Here is a 22,269-nt window from a genome sequence, read left to right as displayed (position 1 = left end):
CCCTAACTCTTGTCTATTTGATATGCTGACCAAGGATCATGGGAAATGCATTCCGTCTCATGTAGCCTCTTGCTTGCAGGTGCCTTTCGTTTGTCGAAGTCACTGAAACAGATGATAACAATAAATGCCATTTAGGAAATCAGCAAAAAAAGCCTGGGTGAGCATGCACGTAAAGGCTAGAGGGAAATGATTGACAGCTCAAAAATGGAGCCAAACAGCCCCAAAGGCGGCAGACGCTTGTCTGATAGAATCCAAAACAACCAATGAACAGCAGCGAAGAACTCCAGCGCGAGAGAAAGGGGAAGGTCTAACCTACAACGCGCGTTGTTTACTACAGGAGAAAACTCCTAGCAACCGAAGAGCTAACGTCCCCATGGCGACCAGCTCTAGCTATGCAACAGAAAGAGCGGTGGACAAGGCCGTATCTTCTTAGATTCTAACAATTACGGAGCGAACCGGCATTGGCTCAGTCTGGTAAGCAGCTGCGAAGAAGTGAGTGTGCTGTATATTCAACATATATTCAATATAACACAGTTTGAGCTGTATATTTGTTTTCTTGTGTTTAGCATCTTTCTGCAAGATTCTGGGATGGTCATAAGCCATGGGAGTAGCCTTGACTAGAGCAGCTCAGTGGACCGCGGCTGGATCTGGAACGGGCACATTAGAAATTACCCCCCTGAATGAATCTCTTTTAAATGAAATTATCAAGTTTACAGAAACGTTTAGTAGCAAACATCCCCAGGAAGCAGCCTTTGTCTTTAAAGAACCACTTGAATGGCATACAAAACTAGAACCATCTGCATTTGAGGCAGGCTATGAAGCCAGGTAAGACTGTGACCAGATCGCTGTCCCCAGAATATACAGTATAAGAATAAAATATGTCTTCAAGATACCTTTTTATAAGTGCAGATTTTGGTTTCCCCATTTCCTAAAAAAAATATTAGGCTGTGATTTGGCTCTTCTTCCCACTTGATATCTTAATAGATGTGCATAACTTTGCATCTTCAGATCTTCAGATCATCCACCATTTTTATTTTATGAATTGGTCAAGATAATTTCAAGGCATGTAAAAAAATATAATCACAGTAAGAGGGTGGAGTTCATCAAAGAGAATGTTTGATATAGTGACTAAAGTGCTGAGCTAGAAATCAGGAAATGGTGAGTTCTAGTCCTCCTATAGCACAGGTGTCAAACTCGCCACGTCACTTGATGTGTCGCGATGTATCATGACTCTTTTTGCATTGCTGGCAGTGGAGTGGGCACGGTTTCGGTATGATGAAACCAGCCCGTGGGTCGGCAGTTTGACACCCCTGTCCTATAGGCATGAAAGGTGACTGAATGACTTTGGGCCAATCATGCACTCAGTCCAATCGATCTTTCAGTTTCCCATTGTGGGAAGCTGCTAGGGAAGGTTGCAAATGGCAATCACATGAACACAGTGCATTGCAATGTTGTAATTACAAAGTGGACCAGGGCACCCTAATCACAATTGTGACTGTGAAGACACAATGATTTAATTTGTGGACCAATCACAAGTCCCCCTCATTCAGCATCATTGTGATTTTGAACTGTTGCTGAATGAATGGTCATAGGTCAAGGACTACCTGTAAAAATAAAGTGATTTAAATCTAAAACCTAAAAAGAAATAAAATTTAAATTTGGCTAGATGTGCCTATGATGCATTTGAGTGTACCAAGTATACATACTGAAAAGATCCTAAATTAAAAGACTTATTGCCTAGAATGAACTGTCATTAAAAAAATTGCCATGAAATGTAGATCAAGGATCATGAAAATTATCATTCAAAATTCTGGAGAACCCAGCATTGAAAAAGCTGATCTGTTATATTCTTTTTGAAAAACTAATAGGTGCAGCGTAATTTCTAGATTCTGTAAGGCCTCTTTTCTGTTTCTTTCCTACAACGGGAGAGAATTCCATTCTGGCAAGTTGTTGCCTGATATGTCCTATAATGTCTTTTAAAGATAATGAGCAGTATTTTGAATTGGTCTCAGAAGCCAACTGGCAATTTATGTAGTGACCTCAAATAGGCTGGTGAGGTTGACCCCTCAGGTGTAATAGATTCTGTATTTTATTCTATCTGTAGTTTCCAGGCTATATTTTGGGGAAGATATCAAATTGAAATGTGTATATTCCAATAAGTAAATAGCTACTAAGGATTTTCTTTGTGAAGAAATATTTAGAGAGAGAATGTAAGGGCAAAGTCAACCAACTTAGAATGTACTGTAAGGAAATGTTACTTCCTCTGGAGTACATAAACTAAAGATGTTCACATGTTGATCCTAGTTTAATTTGCTACAAAAATATTCTTTATTCTCTTCTCAATGTAATCCAAGCTATTAAGAGACTGCTCACAATATTTAATAAATTAATTCTGATAAATTAATAAAAGAATTAACATTCAAACCTAATATTATTTTATTGGAAGGCAAGATCCTACTGTTAGATGGATTAAAAACAGTTTGAGAAAATGATTTACAAATGATCATTGAGAAAGAGGATCTGAATAAGACTTGGGTTTATATTTCAGTTTCCAAGAATTGGTTTTCACATCTTCTGCCCAAATTAGAAAAAAAAATATCAGAAAAATGCATAGATAAATGCAACTGATAAAGGTGGTATATATGGCTAAAAGGAAATCTATATTGGAATACCTGCAGTGAAAAAAAACAAGCTATGTTTAGTTATTAAGAATTACTGCATTTTAAATTATTACTTTATTCTTTCAGTGAAAAAACTGTTCAGTCTCAAGAAAGAGACAAAGATGGACAACCACTGCTCCTCCTCAAAGGATCAACTATTAGCGTTCGCAGTTTTGGGCAGCTGTCTCATTTACTCTCTGTTGCTGGGAAAAAAAGACTAAAAGAAGCACAGGCATGTCTTGAAGGTATTCTGTAATAATAATAACTTTATAGTCACTTTGAATGTACACTAATCGGCATACATTAAAATGAAATTTCATTGCACGTTCTCTGAAAACCTGGATATTTCTGAATTACATGATGATTTAAGATGCCTTTTCTCAGTTCTTGCCTTGTTTGGCCTTGTTCTATTAATTGAGAAGGAACTTGTTACTAGTCAAATCTGGGAGGGATAATTTATCATGATTCAAAATAAAAAATAGGCTAAATAATGCTAAAATTAGATGTTTTACAGCTAATGGGATAATTTTTCATCCAAATTCATAAATATTTATTTGTAATTAATCAAGACGTTCAATAACTCAATCTGAGATTTTTATGTAATATGAATAACTTATAGCCAACAGAGATCCCATTGTGAAAATCCTTGGCCCTGGATATGGAACAATAGAAGGAGAGGATTTGTCCATGCTTCGTTTACTAGACAAAATTAAAAAGGATGATGCATCAGACAATGAAATTAAAATGAAAATTTCCCTACTACTTCAGCAATTGGATATGCAGTTGCTGAACAGCTCGCTGAAACAGATATCACAGTGAGTCTATTTCAGATGGTATTTGTTTATCTAAAATGAATTATGTCCCTCTCAGAGGGCAAATCTCATACTTTTACATTTTTTAAAATAAGATTTATGTCATATGTTAATCTGAAATCTGAACCTAATTTTTGGTAGTTTCCTCTTTGCCCAACAGCCCTTGTATACTCTTTCCCAAACCAAGTGGTCCAGGCTTATGTATGAGAATTTCTGCCTTAAAGTGAATTAGCCAAGCAGTTATAGTCTTTCTGTGGAATATGGAATTGCTTTGAAAAATAAATCCAGCATATTTTTTAATTGAATCTTTAAATGTTGTTAGAATGTAATTAATTTATTCTAATTACAGAGAAGTGAGATTAACACCAACTGCTGTGAAAAATGAAGTAGAATTGCTTAAGCATTTCTCTGGGCCAATGGAAGATGCAGTCCTTGAATCACTAGAATATTTATCAGGTTCAAATTGTGTTTTTTTATTCTTATTATTGAAAAAACTGTATATTAAATGCAGAATAAAAGATAGGCTGTCAAACTTTTGGGGTTTATGATGATAATGGAGAATTTGATAAATTGACAGGAGTCCCACCGTACACTGATCTTATTAGGGAAGAGGGAAGTCAACAACATTTATCTATTTATACTTACTATTTATAACTTTTATATCCACTTCCACAGAGTGCCACAGGAAAAATTACTACTTACACAGTTCTAACCTTTCTAGGGTATAGAGATATTATGACATCTAAATATATTTTCTAAGGCTTTCTTTGCTACCTTACAACTGCTAATCTGTGGCATATTTTTTGATTGCTTTATTCCTTTATTTTTGACAGTTGATTCTAAAAGGCAGAAATTGTCAATGATTTCAATATTGTCACAACCAATTCTAAGGATGGTTGCTATACCTGTTGTCATTTATTTCTGTTTATAGCTCTTTCCCCCCCCCCCCATCTCATACTTGTCTCTGGACTGCACCACAGTTAAAAACACAAGCCAAACAATGACATAATTAAAACAAAACTATTAAAATATGGTTACAATGATTACAACCTTAATATAGACTAGGAAAACTTACAGACAATGTAGCCATGTAATGGGTTCCACACTTCCATGGATCCCCAGACCTGATGACTTCACCCAGTATCTTTTATATTTTATTTTTATTTTATTTTAATCCCATTTATATCCCGCCCTTCTCCGAAGACTCAGGGCGGCTTACAATTTAAAGCACAAATCAATGTGCTTAGCAATAGCCTTCATTCTATGTATATGCCTGCTTATTAGCCCCCCCCCCAAGCGGCATTATTAGAAAGTCAGCTTATTGCCCCCAACAATCTGGGTCCTCATTTTACCTACCTCGGAAGGATGGAAGGCTGAGTCAACCTTGAGCCTGGTGGGATGCGAACCTGCACTAATTGCAGGCAGCTGGTGTTACTTAAGGACGCATTAGCCCACTGCTCCACCAAGGCTCTTATATGGTTGATGTTAAATAAGAATAGAGAGGATGCCAAGCCTGGTGACACACCCCATAGTAGGGATGAGGGAATAATCTCTCATAAATACAGACTGGAACCTGCCTTGAAGAAAGAAAACTAGCATAATATGGTGCTGCCCACTTCTAGCTCCTGCTAGAGATAGATTGATGGTATCAAAAGCTACTAAGAGGATAGATGCACCATCTCTATCTTGTTCTCATTACAGGTCATTGTTTATGACCTTTTTACCACTTTTTGTGTGTGTGTCTTGGAATCAGTGTTAACTTTTGGCAACTGCCTGGGCAACTTGGTTGACAAAGAGTGACTAGCCCAAGGTCATCAAGTTGGCTTTGTGCCTAAATTGTAACTAGAATTCATGGTCTTACAGTTTCTACCCTTCTGCCTTAACCACTATATGAAACTGGCTCTCTTTTTTAGTAATCTGCACTGACTGAATATGAAATATTTTATTTGCACTAACATCACAGTGGAAGTTTATTACGTTTTTTCCTCTATCAGGTAAATTAAAGTGAACTAAAAAATTGCTCTTGTTTTTTAGACTATGAATTCTTCAATGGATGCCGTGCCCCACCTTGGAGACAAGTACATGGGGAAATTTGTTATTTATCAATTAAACCACGTGACACAGATATTATGTTTGTTACTTGTAGCACAGCAGGAGTATTCTTAAATGGAGTAAGTAATTACATTCACAAGCAAAGCTTCATGGCATTTATTTCAGAGATTGCATATATGATCTAAATAAATGTTTGTTTGCTTACTGGCTAAAACTGTTAAGCTACTTGGAAGTCAGTAACATAAATACCTTTCTTTTAAAAAGACATTCAAATACATAATTAGCTTAGTTTTCAATTTTTACACCAAAATAATTTTGTGGTAATGTGCACCTACATTCCATTCCTGCTGTTCCTTTATACAATTATGCTATTTTTATTCTAGTTATGAATTAGAATACAAATTGTTTTCTGTTATTGTAGCACTTGTGATTGTGAACTGGATCACCATTATGCATACAGTGTAATAATTTGAATTTTTAATATAATGAGGTTTAATACTGCTGAGAGAAATAAGGATTATAATTATACAATTTTATTGAAACAAGAAAATAAATAATATTGAAAGTAATGTGATATGGATAGCTTCACTCACTTTAAATTTTAAGAGACTTTTCAGAATAGAATGGATTAAACCAACTTAAATCATGCCAGAGATGAAGGTTGACTATGTAAACAACCTGGAAATAAGTTCCATTAAATTCAGTGTTAACTTACTAGGAATGAGTATAACTTATGTTTCTGAGAAATCTGTGGAACAGTTTAAAATTACATAAAATTTGGTTTTCTTATAGGGAAGAAGCAGTGAGAGAGATGAAATTGATTATGAGAGGAAGAGTGACATACAAAAAGATCTTGTCACATTTTTAAGAGAACGATCAGCAGCATTTGCAGAAAATATGGCTAAACAGGTATGCATTTCTTGTTATTATACTTCTAGTTATCAACCATAATGTGAACAGCTTGAAAGCTTGTATAGCTTAGTTCTTTTTATGTGACTTTGTCTGTATCTTATTTTGGTTCGGTCTGTTTATGCAATATATATTTATACATGCACACATTCAAACACACATTGGCCAAGTTCACACATATTAAGTCATAGACTGGGTTGTTTGGTTTATTATGTTGTGTGAATGTTGGATTAAATGCAGGGAGACTCAGATTCTAATCTACCCTCATCAGTGGAACTCACAGAGTGACTTTAGGTTAGTGACTCTTTCTCAGACCTCATACAAGATTGTGAGGAAAAAATATCTGTAGAGAACATTATGTGTACTTGAACTCAGTACCCCCCAAAATGGCATGTAAATTCAATAAAGCATTGTTAAATAACCAGGGTTCAATATTACATGTAAGCCTACCACTAGGTTTTTCGACTAAGTTCTTTTGGTGATTTTCAGTATATAGAGACAAATTTTAATTATATCAAGAACATTGCCCAGAATTATTAAATCTGGCTGATATTTAAATTCTGCTAAAGAAGTATACAAGTCATTGTTGTTTTATAGACTGAATTATTTGTGCTTTCATAAACATAGCACAGCGGTCAAAAATTATATAATTATAATTTTCAACATTTATTTAGATAATCTAATGCTAAACTAAGTTACCTAGAAGTGAGAATAGAGTGGGTAATAGAGATTATGAGAAACTTTGTAGAAAAATGGAATTTTTTTTGATGATGAAAATTATTGGTAAATACAATCCTCATTTCATTGTCAAAAACCAAATGCAACAAAGTATTTTGAATGAAATTATTAGGAATCAGTTTTTAAATATTTTATCCATATTTTTTTTAATTTGTGCATGAACCTTAGAAAATATCTATGGCTGGCTCAGAAATTTATCTCTGGAATTTTGCCAATAAATTTATTTCCTAGATCTTTAACACACTTATTTGGAAGCTGTTTTGATTTTAATGGAACTTATTCCAAGCTAAGGACTGCAGCAGTTGGCAAAAAGTCTCTGTTCATCTTTCTACACATGTTTTTCCTTTAAGCAGTAGTATAATTTTAAAGCAGGAAAATATCATATTTTAACAAAAAAGGTCAACTGTCTTTGACAATGCTTTAAATAATCAGAACCATTCCTCTTTCTAACTTCATCTCTTATGATTTGAATAAAAAGAATATTCATTATTTTATAATTTTCTTTGATTTCAACATTAGGAGTACTTCAAGCTGACACAGCACATATTACATGTTACAATGTAGCAGCTCTAGTATTTAAATATTGCTGGCAAATCAATAATATGTTTAATAAAAGATAGCAGTTATAATGGTATTTATGGCAAAACAATTTCTTTATATTTTATATATTTCTTTATATATTCTTTATATTCTTTATATTTTTAGATGTTGCATTTTTATAGGAATATTAATTGCAAGTAAGCTAAAAATGGTTAAGTTTTGAAGTAAGGAATAAAATACCATTTCTCATAATTTATAGAGAAATAATGACATCAATAAATAAAAATCTAAAATAAACCTGCACACTGACTGGAAGGCTACAGTTTATTCAAAGAGAACTGACTCAACCAAAAGGAAAGGATTGTTTCATAGATCATGGAAATCCTGTTGAAAGTGTTTGGATAAGTGATAAGAAAAATAAAATTCATACAGTAGTAAGGATTTGTTGTAGACCTGGACAAGCAGAAAGTAGGTTGTGTAAAAGGTGTATTGTGTAAAATGACTAAAAATTTAAAGGAGCTCACAATTTTGACATCTGCTAGAAATGTAACTCTGCCAAAAGTCAGAAGTTCAACAAATTTGTGTCCTTGTTGACAACTTTATTTGTTAAAAGATGGAAGAAGGAACAAGGATTTACTATCCCAAATCTAATATTTACTAATAGATAGAAATTTGTTGAATAAATTGAGGAATCCGTGGTTGTTGTCTTTGATTTCATGATAGCAAGGGGAGGAAGAAGAGTATGTTGGGCTTCAAAATAATAGATTTCAGTAATTTTAAATAGATGGTAGGCCAGTTTCGATGTCTTTACATTCTGAAAAAAAGTGTATTAGGGAGGGAGATCCTGTAAAACATGATAGTACAGTATAGTCATATCTGAAAGAAAAATGGAAGATATCTATTGGGACCATTCTGAATATACATAGTGCTTTCCAAATTGATGCAAAGAAAAAGACTTGTATAACAAATGTCCAGGGAGTCTTTATTCAAAAAAGGATACAAAGCAGTTGCCAGGTTTGGTAGGGATTGAATCAAAAAACGTAAAGTGAAGAAATGCCCCAAAGAACTCAGAAAACATTTTCAGGAACATCAGAAAGAAATGATTGGTAACAGGTGATGATAAGAAGGAAGCATTCTTAACTCATCTTTTATATCTGCTCTAAGAAGGGAAACAAATCTGTAGCTGGCCTCACTTCCAGTAGAGGAACGCAGACTAATCAAGAAAAAGGTAAAAGCTTCCCCCCTCCTCCCAGGAGAATGGCAGAACCTGAAAAGAATAAGAAATCCCATGCACCCAAAACATAGGATTCTGACAGGAGGCTTCAGGTTTTAATAGCAAAGTGACTGGTTATCTACATAAATATCTGCTATGCAGTTCATATAGCAAAAGTTATTTAATATTAATATATTCATGTTCAAACCATTAATTAGGATTTTAGCTAATAGGTTTACTTCTTAAAATACAGAATCAAGTTTATATTTTTTAATCAAAAGTTTTATTTTGTTTCATTATGGTTATCTTTTTTAAAATCAAGAATTGTGATTGGTAACTTTTATATGCTAAGAAAATCAAACTACCTAGCCATCCTCTGATTTACTAATTTTAGCATGTTTTACTCATTTAGAAATATGATTTTTCCTAAACATTTTCATCTCTTATTAGAAATATACATTTTTTGATGAACCAAAGTATGAAAAGCATTATCAGCATATGGTAGCAGTTGAGGCAGATGAATATGGCCAAGACCCAAAATTTTACGACTATGCAGAAAAGAATGTTTTTGAAAAGCCTAAGAGTCCTCTTGTAAAAAGTAAAACTCCTGACAGCAAGAAATTAGAACCATCTCTTAAGTGGAAGACTACAACAGGCACTCGAGAGTATGTAATTCTTTTAGATTTCCTGACAAATATAATTAATTAACCTGAATTTTTGCAGTGTAATATTGTTGTCATTATTTTTAATTTTTTTTTGAAACTGAACAAATTTAAATTTGCTATAATTTAAAATCTTTAAATAAATTGTGTTTTCTAAATATGTTATTTTTCCTTATTTTGTGGCTTCTCAGCAATTAGTAAAGTTTTGTATTCAAATAATGTTTCTTCCATTTAAGTACATGTCCCATAAGCAGGCACACGATTTACAAAGGTGGGTAGGAACAACTGTATCTGTAGGATTTAGAATGGAGCATTTAGGATTCAAGAGATGAGCTTGTGGCTCCAAATTTTCACACTTGACAAGCAATTTAATGATACCTTGAAATTTTAGTGCTTTGTGATTGACCAGTCTGGCTGGTTGTTTCATTTATATCGTATTTTCTTTTGACATATATGTTGATTTCCCTCCATCCCTTTTATTAAGGAGCAAGGGCAAGATTGAGAAGTATAACTGATCTCCCCAAGACAATAGTGATTTTACCTTTGCTTCTGAGAAACTGAAATTCTAATGATTACATCATAACAGGTTCTTTACCAGTTACCATTTCACACAAAGAACAGAATATGTGCAGATAATACTGTCAGTATTTTGTTCAAGCAGCAAGGCTAATGTTAATAATTGGTGACTATTCATAAGCTAGGTTGAGATTCCACCCAGAACCAGTCAAAGTAGAAGACAGGAGGAGCAAGTGGTTTGGTCTACAAGCTCAAAAAAGAATCCCGGGATCAGAGTCAATGGAAGCTGGGCGGCATATACATTTAATAAATTATTTGTGGTTGGTCACACAAATGATGATAATTGAGACACGTGACACTTTTTCACTGGATCTCTGAAATGTTCTAATTCCATTTTCATGATTGGTAACATATACAGCATAAAGGGGGAAAAATAAAAACCACCTCTAGAAGCCCAACAACAGTAAAATTCAAGTGTATTGCTAACACTTGTATAAGTTACAAGATAATTAAGCAAATAACTTTTCATTGTGGTTACCATTATGCAAATTACTAGATAATTGGTCCTTTTAAAACAAAACTTTTAACAAATTCAATATTTGTTGTTGTTGTTGTTAGTTGCAAAGTCGTGTCCGACCCATCGCGACCCTATGGACAATGTTCCTCCAGGCCTTCCTGTCCTCTACCATCTTCTGGAGTCCAGTTAAGCTCACGCCTACTGCTTCAGTGACTCCATCCAGCCACCTCATTCTCTGTCGTCCCCTTCTTCTATTGCCCTCGATCTTTCCCAGCATTAGACTCTTCTCCAGTGAGTCCTTCCTTCTCATTAGGTGGCCAAAGTATTTGAGTTTTAGCTTCAGGATCTGGCCTTCTAAAGAGCAGTCAGGGTTGATCTCCTCTAGGACTTACCGGTTTGATCGCCTTGCAGTCCAAGGGACTCGCAGGAGTCTTCTCCAGCACCAGAGTTCAAAGGCCTCAATTCTTTGGCACTCAGCCTTTCTTATGGTCCAGCTTTCACTGCCATACATTGCAACTGGGAAGACCATAGCCTTGACTATACGCACTTTTGTTGACAGGGTGATGTCTCTGCTTTTTAGTGTGCTGTCTAGATTTGTCATGGCTTTCCTCCCGAGGAGCAAGCGTCTTTTAATTTCTTGGCTACAGTCCCCATCTGCAGTGATCTTGGAGCCCAGGAAAATAAAATCTGTCACTACCTCCATTTCTTCCCCATCTATTTGCCAGGAATTGAGAGGGCCAGATGCCATGATCTTGGTTTTCTTAATGTTTAGTTTCAACCCAAGTTTTGCACTCTCCTTCTTCACCCGCAACAAGAGGCTCTTTAGTTCTTCTTCACTTTCTGCCATTAGAGTGGTATCATCTGCATATCTTAGGTTGTTGATGTTTCTTCCGGCAATCTTAATTCCAACTTTTGATTCATCTAGCCCTGCCTTTCTCATGATGTGCTCTGCATATAAGTTAAATAGGCAAGGCGACAGTATACAGCCTTGCCGGACTCCTTTCCCAATTTTGAACCAATCAGTGGTTCCGTGTCCAGTTCTCACTGTTGCTTCTTGGCCCGCATATAGATTTCTCAAGAGACAAATAAGATGGTCTGGTATGCCCATCTCTTTAAGGACTTGCCAGAGTTTGTTATGATCCACACAATCAAAGGCTTTAGCATAGTCAATGAAGCAGAAGTAGATGTTTTTCTGGAACTCTCTAGCTTTCTCCATGATCCACCGTATGTTAGCAATTTGATCTCTAGTTCCTCTGCCTCTTCGAAATCCTGCCTGTACTTCTGGTAGTTCTCGATCCACATACTGCTGGAGTCTAGCTTGTAGAATTTTAAGCATAACTTTACTAGCATGAGAAATGAGTGCAATGGTGCGATAGTTTGAACATTCTTTGGCACTGCCTTTCTTTGGAATTGGAATGTAAACTGATCTTTTCCAATCCTGTGGCCACTGTTGAGTTTTCCAAATTTGCTGGCAAATTGAGTGTAGCACTTTTACTGCATCGTCTTTTAAGATTTTGAATAGCTCAGCTGGAATACTGTCACCTCCACTAGCTTTGTTGTTGCTCAGCTTTTCTAAGGCCCACTTCACTTCACATTCTAGGATGTCTGGCTCGAGGTCAGTGACCACCTCATTGTGATTATCAGGGACGTTAAGCTCATTCTTGTATAGTTCTTCTGTGTAATTTTGCCACCTCTTCTTAATCTCTTCTGCCTCTGTTAGGTCCCTGCCATTTTGGTCCTTTATCATGCCCATTTTTGCATGAAACGTTCCTTTCATCTCTCCAATTTTCTTGAAAAGATCTCTGGTCCTCCCTATTCTATTGTTTTCTTCTATTTCTTTGCATTGTTCATTTAAGAAGGCATTCTTATCTCTTCTAGCTATTCTTTGGAATTCTGCATTCAATTGGGCATATCTTTCTTTTTCTCCCTTGCCTTTCGCTTCCCTCCTTTCCTCAGCTATTTGCAAAGCTTCCTCAGACAGCCATTTTGCTTTCTTGCATTTCTTTTTCTTTGGGATGGTTTTGGTTGCTACCTGTTCTACAATGTTGCGAACCTCTGTCCATAGTTCTTCAGGCACTCTGTCTATCAGATCTAATTCCTTAAATCTATTTGTCACCTCTACTGTATATTCAACAGGGATATGATTTAATTCATACCTGACTGGCCTAGCGCTTTTCCCTACTTTCTTTAATTTAAGCCTAAACTTTGCGACAAGAAGCTCATGGTCTGAGCCACAGTCAGCTCCTGGTCTTGTTTTTACTGACTGTATAGAGCTTCTCCATCTTTGGCTGCAGAGCATATAGTCAATCTGATTTCTGTGTTGACCGTCTGGTGATGTCCATGTGTAAAGCCGTCTCTTGGGTTGTTGGAAAAGAGTGTTTGCTATGACCATCGTATTCTCTTGGCAAAATTCTATCAGCCTGTGCCCTGCTTCATTTTGTACTCCAAGGCCAAACTTGCCTGTTATTCCAGTTATCTTTTGGCTTCCTACTTTAGCATTCCAATCCCCCATGATGATAAGGACATCATTTTTTGGTGTTAGTTCTATAAGGTGCTGTAGGGCTTCATAGAACCGGTCAATTTCATCCTCTTCAGCACTGGTGGTTGGGGCATAGACTTGGACTACTGTGATATTGAATGGTTTCCCTTGGATTCGAACTGAGATCATTCTGTCATTTTGAGGATTGTATCCCAGTATTGCTTTTCCTATTTTTTTATTGACTATGAAGGCTACTCCATTTCTTCTGAGGGATTCTTGCCCGCAGTAGTATACCTGATGGTCATCTGAATTAAATTCACCCATTCCTGTCCATTTTAGTTCGCTGATACCTAAGATGTCAATGTTTAGTCTTGTCATCTCTTGTTTGACCATGTCCAGCTTTCCTTGATTCATGGATCTTACATTCCAGGTTCCTATGGAGAAAAAATCTTTATAATATAATTCAATATAATCTAGGACTATTAGGACTGACATGTCATAAAGAATTCAAGTAGAGGAGAGAGGCAGTTCTGTTGAGCTCTAGTAACTCTAAAGTCTGCTTTCCTATGATCTGGGAGTGATAGGAGGTTTTGCGGGCCTCAGTTCTTCTAGCCCAGCTTGTATATATTTGAAAAAAGGAATGTAGAGGATTAATATAGCAAGTCTTCTGATAAAAAGCACCATTCAGAGGCTTTAGCATAACCACATTTTGTCTATGATATCCAGCTAGCTTGCTTAATGGAACAAGTATTCTGTATATACTGCACATAAAAAAATAGAGGTAGTCGCGGACTTACAACCACAACTGAGCCCAAAATTTACGTTGTTAAGCAAGACAACGTGAGTTTTCCACCATTTTATGACCTTTTTTGCCACAGTTATTAAGTGAATGACTGCAGTTGTTAAGTTAGTAACGTGGTTGTTAAGTGAATCTGGCTTCCCCATTGACTTTGCTTGCCTGAAGGTTTCAAAAGATGATCACATAGCCTTGGAACACAGTAACCCATAAGTATGAAACAGTTGCCAAGCATCCATATTTTGATCACATGCCTATGGGGATGTTGGAATGGTTGCGTGAAAAACAGTCATAAGTCCATTTTTTCCAGTGCTGTTGCAACTTTGAACGATCACTAAATGCATGTAAATTGAGGACTACCTGTATTACAACATTTAATTATGTGTGCAATCTTCTAGATTTTCACTGTGATAGTATTTTCAACATCAGTGATCATTAGTTTTAACTGCCTATCAGCAAATTCAAGAAAGATCACAGAATGGATGTATGGTATGTGCTAATGACTCTTATCAGCAGGGCTTTTTTTCTCATAGAACGCTCAGAACGGAGTTCCGGCACCTTTTTTGGATGGAACCTTGTAGGGTAGGCAAGGCGGGTTGTATGACATGTGTGAGTTCCGGCACCTTTTTCTTTTACAAAAAAAGCACTGCTTATCAGAGATATATTATTTCTTGCAACAATTGCAATAGTTATCTGTACAAGTTGTGAATTGCACCATGAACTGAAATGCACTATGGTATTAGAACATTACTATTTTCATTGTAGCTCTTGCCCAGGTTCACACAAATGTCTGTTAAAAGTAATTTTAAAAAGTCAGATGAATAGCTGCAGTAAAAAAAATGTTTAAAGAAGAAAAGAATCTGAGTCTGCTTTTAATATCAAAAGGCCATGACCACAATTCAAGAGAGAATTAACTGTGCTTAGGTCCATTGAAATCATTAGGTTTATTCTTTGCTGCACTTAACTGAGCTGAATTATGGCCCATTTATAATTCTAGATTCAGCAAATTTTGCTGATAATTTGTGATGACATCAGTTCTTTATGCTTCTTTAACAAATTATTCAATCTAAATGGTATGACATTAATCAGTTTTAGCCTATAATGGACTTAGTTCAGAAATTAGAACATTTATTACGTATTCATTATACCCTTAATTGTCAACGAACAATGTTAAATCTGTTTAGAAGCAAAGCAGCAAGAAAATCCGATGAAAAAGAAATCAAGCATGCCACTCCAGAAAGCAAGAAAAGATCCAGTGGAACACCAACTGCCTCTCTTAAAAGGTACACAGTCTTAATAATGCATAGCTTTCTTTTGCTTGAATTAAAAGCATAATTTTCCAACATGAACAAGATAGCAAGAAATGATTTCAGCGTCTCAAATGAGCAAACTGAAATGGTTAAATTAATGGATTTATTTAAGTTTTTTTTTACTATTTTTATGTGCAGGAGTCTGTAAAATCAGTTTTAGTCTCAGATATGAATCTTACTTATTAAGTTTTCAAATGGAAAATTTTCTGGTGTTCCCACTTCTCTGCATGACCAAACAGGGAACTCCCAAGCTGAAAATATAAACCTGTTGGTTCTGGCAGAATTGTGTTATATTTGCATCTGCTACCATTTTTCCAATCACAGACAGAGAAACGATGATTGCTTGGCTTATTGTTCTGGCTCTTAATAGACATTTCCTTAGCTCACATTTCTTAAGCAGTGTACAGGAACAGATCTCAGTTTTGAACAGTGTGCCCTGAAATTTAAATACCCATTTGGAGAGGTTTTTGTATTGCTTTGTTTTTATTTTTAGTAATCTCGCTTTCTCTCTTCTTCTGTGCTCTGGGACCAAGTTAGTATCAAAATCTGAAAAGCAAACAAATATATCCATTCCAAGAACCTTCATAGTCAGTCACATTGTTTCTCCAATTTCACAGTATTCCATCAGCAGAAAATCGTGCAGGTTAAAACAAACAATTTTAATTTTTTTCTACTCTGTGTCGGTTAAGTGAATTATGTAAATTTAGATAATTTGTTTATAAATTAAATAATTGATATCTATTAATGAGGATATTAATGCACAGTTTTGCATGCTAATTTTATAAAATAATAGCATAGTACAGTGAGAACCTATTACATATGATATATAGGTCACATATAATGTCTTCTGATCATTTTTTTAATTATTACTATGTGGCAAAAGATTGTTCCAAATATAATTGAAACCAGGAAGGACGCTTTATCCTTCTTCTTTTACAAGCTTTTTTTATACTGAACGTTGCACATATATTATTTCTCCAGTAGTTCCAGATGAAGAGGAAAACATACATTTAGCTTCAGAGATAAGGTGCTTAACTTTGGAAAATTGTTCAAAAGAAAAAGAAGACCTTTGGAAAATGAGTCAATCCATTTCCCAAATTCTTCTACAACTTTACTAAAAATCAAAAATCAAAACTGGAAATGTTTTAACATTTAGTTTGTTCATATGAGATAATAATCCAGTCTCTCCAATCTCATCTCTCCACGTGGAATGGGGTAATAATACTGATCTATCTTATACTTTCTTAACAGTGTTGCAGTAATTCAGGTAATTCAGAAAAATTATTTCACTCTATTGTTCAATTTATATAACATAATACTCTGGGCAGCTAACAAGAAATAAAAACAAGATATGTACCTTGGTGTTCAGGAGAAAGTGATTCAGCTGCATAAATGGTTTCTGATTAAATGCTAGTTTCCTTTATGAATTGTATGCAATTCAAAATGATTTGTGAAAAATGAGAACAAATGCATAGCACTTCTTTAAAACAATGGAGGTATTTTTCCAACAGCAAAAGTCCTATGTGGCTATTTTAATGAAATGTTTTAAAGACACAATTATATTAATAAGTTGGGTCATTAAAATGCTGCATCTTGTAACATGTTTTCTGACTTGGAAAATTGAAAAAAGATACTGTTTTAAAAGATGCTGCAATCATCAGTGGAACAACTTGTCTCCAAAAGTTGTGGGTCCTCCAACACTGGAGGTTTTAAAAAAGAGATTGGACAACAATTTGTCTGAAATGGTATAGGGTTTCCTGCCTGACTAGAAGTCCCTTCCAACGCTGTTATTCTGTTACCCATATTGTCAACTGTTATGGAGCACATTTACCAATCTTTTTCAATACATACATAGGTCAAATAGATTATTCCCATCTCAGTGTGGCTTGCATTAAATTTCTGTCTCTTAATAATTTCAGATTCATATACTTACAGATTGCGCTTTTGTTTTAATGTGTTTATCATTTCTAGCTGTCATTCTCCCTTTTTTGCTCCACTTTTCCTTCTTTTTTGGTTTAGTAAACCTCCACCCAAAATTGAAGATCTAAGTGAAAGTTCTTCTGAGAGTGAAGAAGAGGATGAACAGCCTGAACGCCATCAAGAAATTAATACTGATTTACCATCAGAATATTGGCAGATTCAAAAATTAGTGAAATATATAAAGGTAAAAAATTAATTTTTAGGAAAGACTACAAAGAATCACATTGCTTCTCTTCTAATTAAATTATAAATTCAAAATTATTATTCTAGAACCTCTTCGTTTTGTTTTTATTTCTCTAATCAGTTCGCATCCTAAAATCTTTTTGAACCTTTTGAACTTTTGTTGTAGTAGATCTATAGAATATAATTTAGTTTAGTTATAACGATACCCTTTCAGCCCAAAATATTGCAAAATAGACAAGTAATCTAGTGGTACCTATTATAAAGTGGCAAAATATTAAATCTTCTAAATTCTGTGTTATTTATTGAATTTATATAGACATTTATCTCAATGAAATATCTCTAGCATCCTTCAAAGTTGTGACATAAGGAAAAAAAAACAAGTAAAAACTTGACCTAACAGCATATCAGGTCTCTGTGCATGAAGATTTTGCAACAATCTGGAATTAGGCACTTCTGATCACATGATATCACCTGGCCAATGTTATTATTATTTTTCACTCTGTTGGGATTTATTTATTGATAGGTCTATAAATTTAAGGGACCATTTATGGCTTTTATTTTTATATACAATTCCTTGCTGGATTATATTTGTACATATAAACCATGTTATAGAACATAGTACATAGAATAACAGAGTTGGGACCTTGGAGGTTTTCTAGTCCAACCCCCCACTTGTGTAGGAGACCTATACCATTCCAGACAAGTGGCTGTTCTGTCTCTTCTTAAAAGACTCTAGTGATGGGGCATCTGCAACTTCTGAAGGTTAATTGGTTAATTATTCTCCCTGTTAGGAAGTTTCTCCTTAGTTCTAGGTTGCTTCTCTCCTTAATTAGTTTCCATCCATTGTTTCATGTCTTTGGGAAATAGGTCATAATTTTGAAAATAATTTTGAAAATAATTTTATAATTATAATTTTGAAAATAGGTTATAATTTTGAAATAATATAATTTCAAAAGACTAATTATGAAAGATTTAATCCTACTTTCAGATTTGAATTAAATATCCCAAACAAGCAGGTTGACTCTTAATAGTTCATGCTTCTGATGTGGCTTTTCCAGTAACTATAGGCACACTAGGTGCAAAAAACCCTTTTATTATAATTTTATTTTTTCATTTATTATATAGTAACATATTAAAAAGAATATTTTCATAAAAAAAGGTTTCACATCGCATCAATTTAATTGCTGTGATGGAAAACAAAAGAATGTAAAAAAAATAGCAAATCCTTTATTTGTTTCATTTTACTAAATTATCCACAAGTTACTTGTGAAAATGCTATAGAGGAATTTCTATTAAATTTAAATAATACAACATATTTGGAAGACTGGAAAAAACAGTAGACTTGTTCTCTCTGGGTGTTTATATAATTAATTCCAGAATACGTCTGCTTGAATATGAGAAATATATTAAAATAGCATTGGGTTTTGAATAAAACAGTATCTTGTATTAATAAGCTAGCAAATAACATACGGTGTACCCATGGGTGGTCATTTTGTCTTTTTAAATATTTTTTAAAATGAACCTTAATGTTTGTACTCATTATTTTTGGCTGTTCCATTGTAAATCACTCTGGGCTCCATCAAAAGGAAAATTGGTATACAATTATTATCTTCACAACAATGTAAAATCACAGCTGCCAATTCCATAGCTAGTGTTGGCTTTCCTATACATTGAGTTCTTCCCAAGAACTTAGGATATCATAATGTATCAAAGTAGCATATATATGGATCCAAGTAGATCCAAATCTGTTGCAACTGAGAGATGGAAATGCACAGATTTTCCAAATGCTGTCCAAGATGTTTTGATATAGCAGTTATAACAATAATATTATTATTAACAATAAACTGAGAGATAAATTAATAATCTGTAAATGGACACAAATAAAAATGTACATTATGAAGAAAGATTATCTCCTTTTGCTCCATAAATGCAATGCAATATATGTAATGATTTATTAGCTCCAAGAGAAAAATAGCAATAGTTATATTGTAATGTCCTTGGAGTTATTCAGTATTTCTAATTAGGTGATGTATCACTGAAGCTTTCCAAAATAAATGTTTGCCACTTGTTATCTATTTGGATGAAGACCTTCACAGTCAAGAAGTAGTGAATTGCTTTAGATTGGCTTACAAAAAAAATAAAAATAAAACACAAGACATCACTTATATACGCCCATAAATGTCAACAGTTACAAAAGACTTTTTAATTGGTTTCATACTTTTGTTGGATGAACTTTTTGAAATAATGTATGATGTTGCTGGATCAAATTAGTTTCTCAGATAACAGCTGGAAAAGTGACTTATGGAAGGGTTGTATTAGAAAGAGTTCTTTTTATGATCTATTAAAGATAGAAAATAAGTATCATTGCTCATGAAAACAGTACAGGAAAAGAAAAAAATTTCAAGACATGAAGGGCTACCAGAAGGGGGAAAAATGCTCAAAGAAGCCACATCCCATCCAAATATAGGAACTGGATAAAATAATATTAATTTAATAGTGATTGAAATCACTATTAAATAAGTGCTTAATTTATAGGGGTGATCTGCCTTTTTCATGTGCCAAGACTTATTTGTTGTGTACGCAGTCTAATACAGAGAAACATAGAATTGTGTATAAAAATCCTTTATTCTGAAAGCGATAAAAAAATTGTTTTGGGGACATCCCTATGATCTTGAAATTATGATTCTAGATTTTGCCCTTTTGTTTTCCACCATCTATTCACATTGTGAAAGAGTTTAATATGACCAACAGTGCTGGGAAGCAATTCTGCCCAATCAAAGAGTTGTAGGCTGTGCTGGGGGTTTGCTTTCCTCATAGATAGATTAGCCAATTTTCCCTAAACCAATCGGCATTCCTCATTTTAGCTAACCAGTAAGAGAATGCAAAGAAGACTGTTTAACCTTATCCCTCCTTTGAACCATCACAATTCTCCTAATAAACCTCAAACCTACCCTATGCATAACTTGCTCATAACTTCCCTATCATCATCATCAGCAGCAGCAGCAGCAGGAGCATAATTCTATGATGAGAAGCTATATAAAGGAAGACCACTTGTAAAAAAAGAAAATACCCAAATGCATCATCTGTTTGTTGCATATAAAACATTTCAAGAGTGAAATGATAATATATCAACAAATAGTAAATATCAACAAATGTATATTGCTGGCAGTATAAATAATATTGATACAAGTAGGATGGTGAATTTCTACAAGAATTGGCAAGAGAGAACTCAGGAGCTGAAGGGAGAGAAGGATCACTTGCAAAGCTACAATATTTCAAAGGAATATGAGCTTTTTTTCAGATTCAAATAAACCCCAATAGACTGAGAAAAAAATAAAATTGGCTCTCAAAGCCAGGCAACACCATTTAATCGGTTCCAAATTGCTTCAAAACCTTCATGCACAGAAATATGATATGGTTAGTGTTAGGTCAAGATGTTACTTTGCTGTTCTCACTGTCACAACTTTGAAGGCTCCTGGAGACATTGGGCCCAGTCCAATATAGGAACTAAGTAAAGTCATGATATCCTACCATACCAAAAGATAACTTGCCTTAGGTAATAAAAAGATGTAGTTTTTGAGGTACCAGTGCAGACTGGGGTTTATGTTCTATTTATGCAGCTGGTGGTAGACATCACAGTCTACCCCGCTGCCCCCTGTGTTTGAAAGACAAACTACTAAGCAGCAGGTATCAGCTTACCAAATCTTACCATTTCCCTGTACAGAAAAAAGCCCATGTAACCTACGACCCACAAAGTTGTAGCTAGATCTCTTTATCCATAGATCTACCTTATGGACTCAGGTAGTCTTTCATCTAACACTTACCTGCTAATCACTCCAAAGCCTGCATGATGTTTTTTTAGAAATTATTCACCTTGTTGGAATTTATGAATAACATCCCTTCTTTGAATTTAAGGAGTTTGCTTGCTGGTCTTGTTTATTCCCTGAAAGCATTGCTCCCCTCATATTTGAATACTCTGTTCATATGGTTTAGTTTTTCCTTGGAAAATCTGTTGGCTTTAGTGCAATTCAATTGCCCAACTTTTTATTCAAGCTCAGCTGCTTGTTGTTTTCTTGACAGTATGAAACAGTGATGGGTCTTCCCAGATTAGTCTTGTTAAATGTCTTTTGCAGACACTATTTCAGGCCCAGCCATGACCCCACACCCACTTGTGGCAGTTGCAACTCTTGCCAGATACTAAGAGCAGAACTTCCCCAGATTCCTCTCTATTATCTGCTCTATTTTGAGAAGAATTCAGCAGTTTCCTCTGGTGTTTGACATCAAGCAGAAAGACGGCCAGGAAATGATGTGCCTTCCATACATTCTGGTCCTGGAGTGGGAGGGAAGGTGGAAGGAAAGAAGTTACTGTTAAAAGATCTATTCAGTGTAGCACCCATGGCTTTCTGTATGCCATGCCCTACAAGTAATGGGTAAAGTATACTTTAAATTTCCTGTAAAATGAATAGAGGCAATATGGATATTTACCTCCTTTCTAATATTCAGTTCTCTGTGATGAAAAGAAGAGATCAGAGTGGAAAAAACAAACTGAAACAAAGGAGAGCAGCATAATTCTGTGTTTTGCTTTTCCTCAAAATCCGTTGTGTTCTTTGTTGATCCCTTGTCACTTAAAAAACAATATGGAATTGATGGATGGGCATAGTGAGGCTAGCCTTTCTTATGCATAGTAGCTCTCATTTTTTTAAAACCATGCTGAATGAGTTTGTGGCTTTCTGATAAATAAAATCATTTTTATTCACTCTGGGCTTTATGCTAATTTGGTAGAGCCCAAGGGGTGAGGTCCGGGATTGATCACGTGGGAGGGGCGGGGTTGGTTGCCTCCGGAGCTCTGGAGCGGGTCGTGGGACTACCTATTCCCACGACGTTAGGGAATGGCAGCAGGTG

The 22,269-nt window shown here is 35.0% G+C and overlaps 1 protein-coding gene across 1 annotated transcript in view; it reads left to right on the top strand.

Moving 5' to 3' along the window:
- Positions 1-601: 601 nt before the first annotated feature.
- The window catches only part of ODAD2 (outer dynein arm docking complex subunit 2), a gene marked incomplete at both ends in the record, with an annotated part of 156,425 nt that continues 134,757 nt past the window's right edge, over positions 602-22,269 (top strand). The window contains 9 exons of the mRNA XM_081345475.1: positions 602-825; positions 2,748-2,905; positions 3,280-3,475; positions 3,822-3,928; positions 5,507-5,643; positions 6,317-6,433; positions 9,375-9,589; positions 15,079-15,177; positions 17,224-17,368. Of these exons, the coding sequence (XP_081201601.1) occupies positions 602-825; positions 2,748-2,905; positions 3,280-3,475; positions 3,822-3,928; positions 5,507-5,643; positions 6,317-6,433; positions 9,375-9,589; positions 15,079-15,177; positions 17,224-17,368 (1,398 nt within the window). The remainder of the gene's footprint in view (positions 826-2,747; positions 2,906-3,279; positions 3,476-3,821; positions 3,929-5,506; positions 5,644-6,316; positions 6,434-9,374; positions 9,590-15,078; positions 15,178-17,223; positions 17,369-22,269) is intronic.

Source organism: Vipera berus, assembly GCF_964194415.1.
Source record: "Vipera berus genome assembly, chromosome: Z".
Taxonomy (NCBI): domain Eukaryota; kingdom Metazoa; phylum Chordata; class Lepidosauria; order Squamata; family Viperidae; genus Vipera; species Vipera berus.
This window is presented reverse-complemented; position numbering and strand designations above follow the sequence as displayed.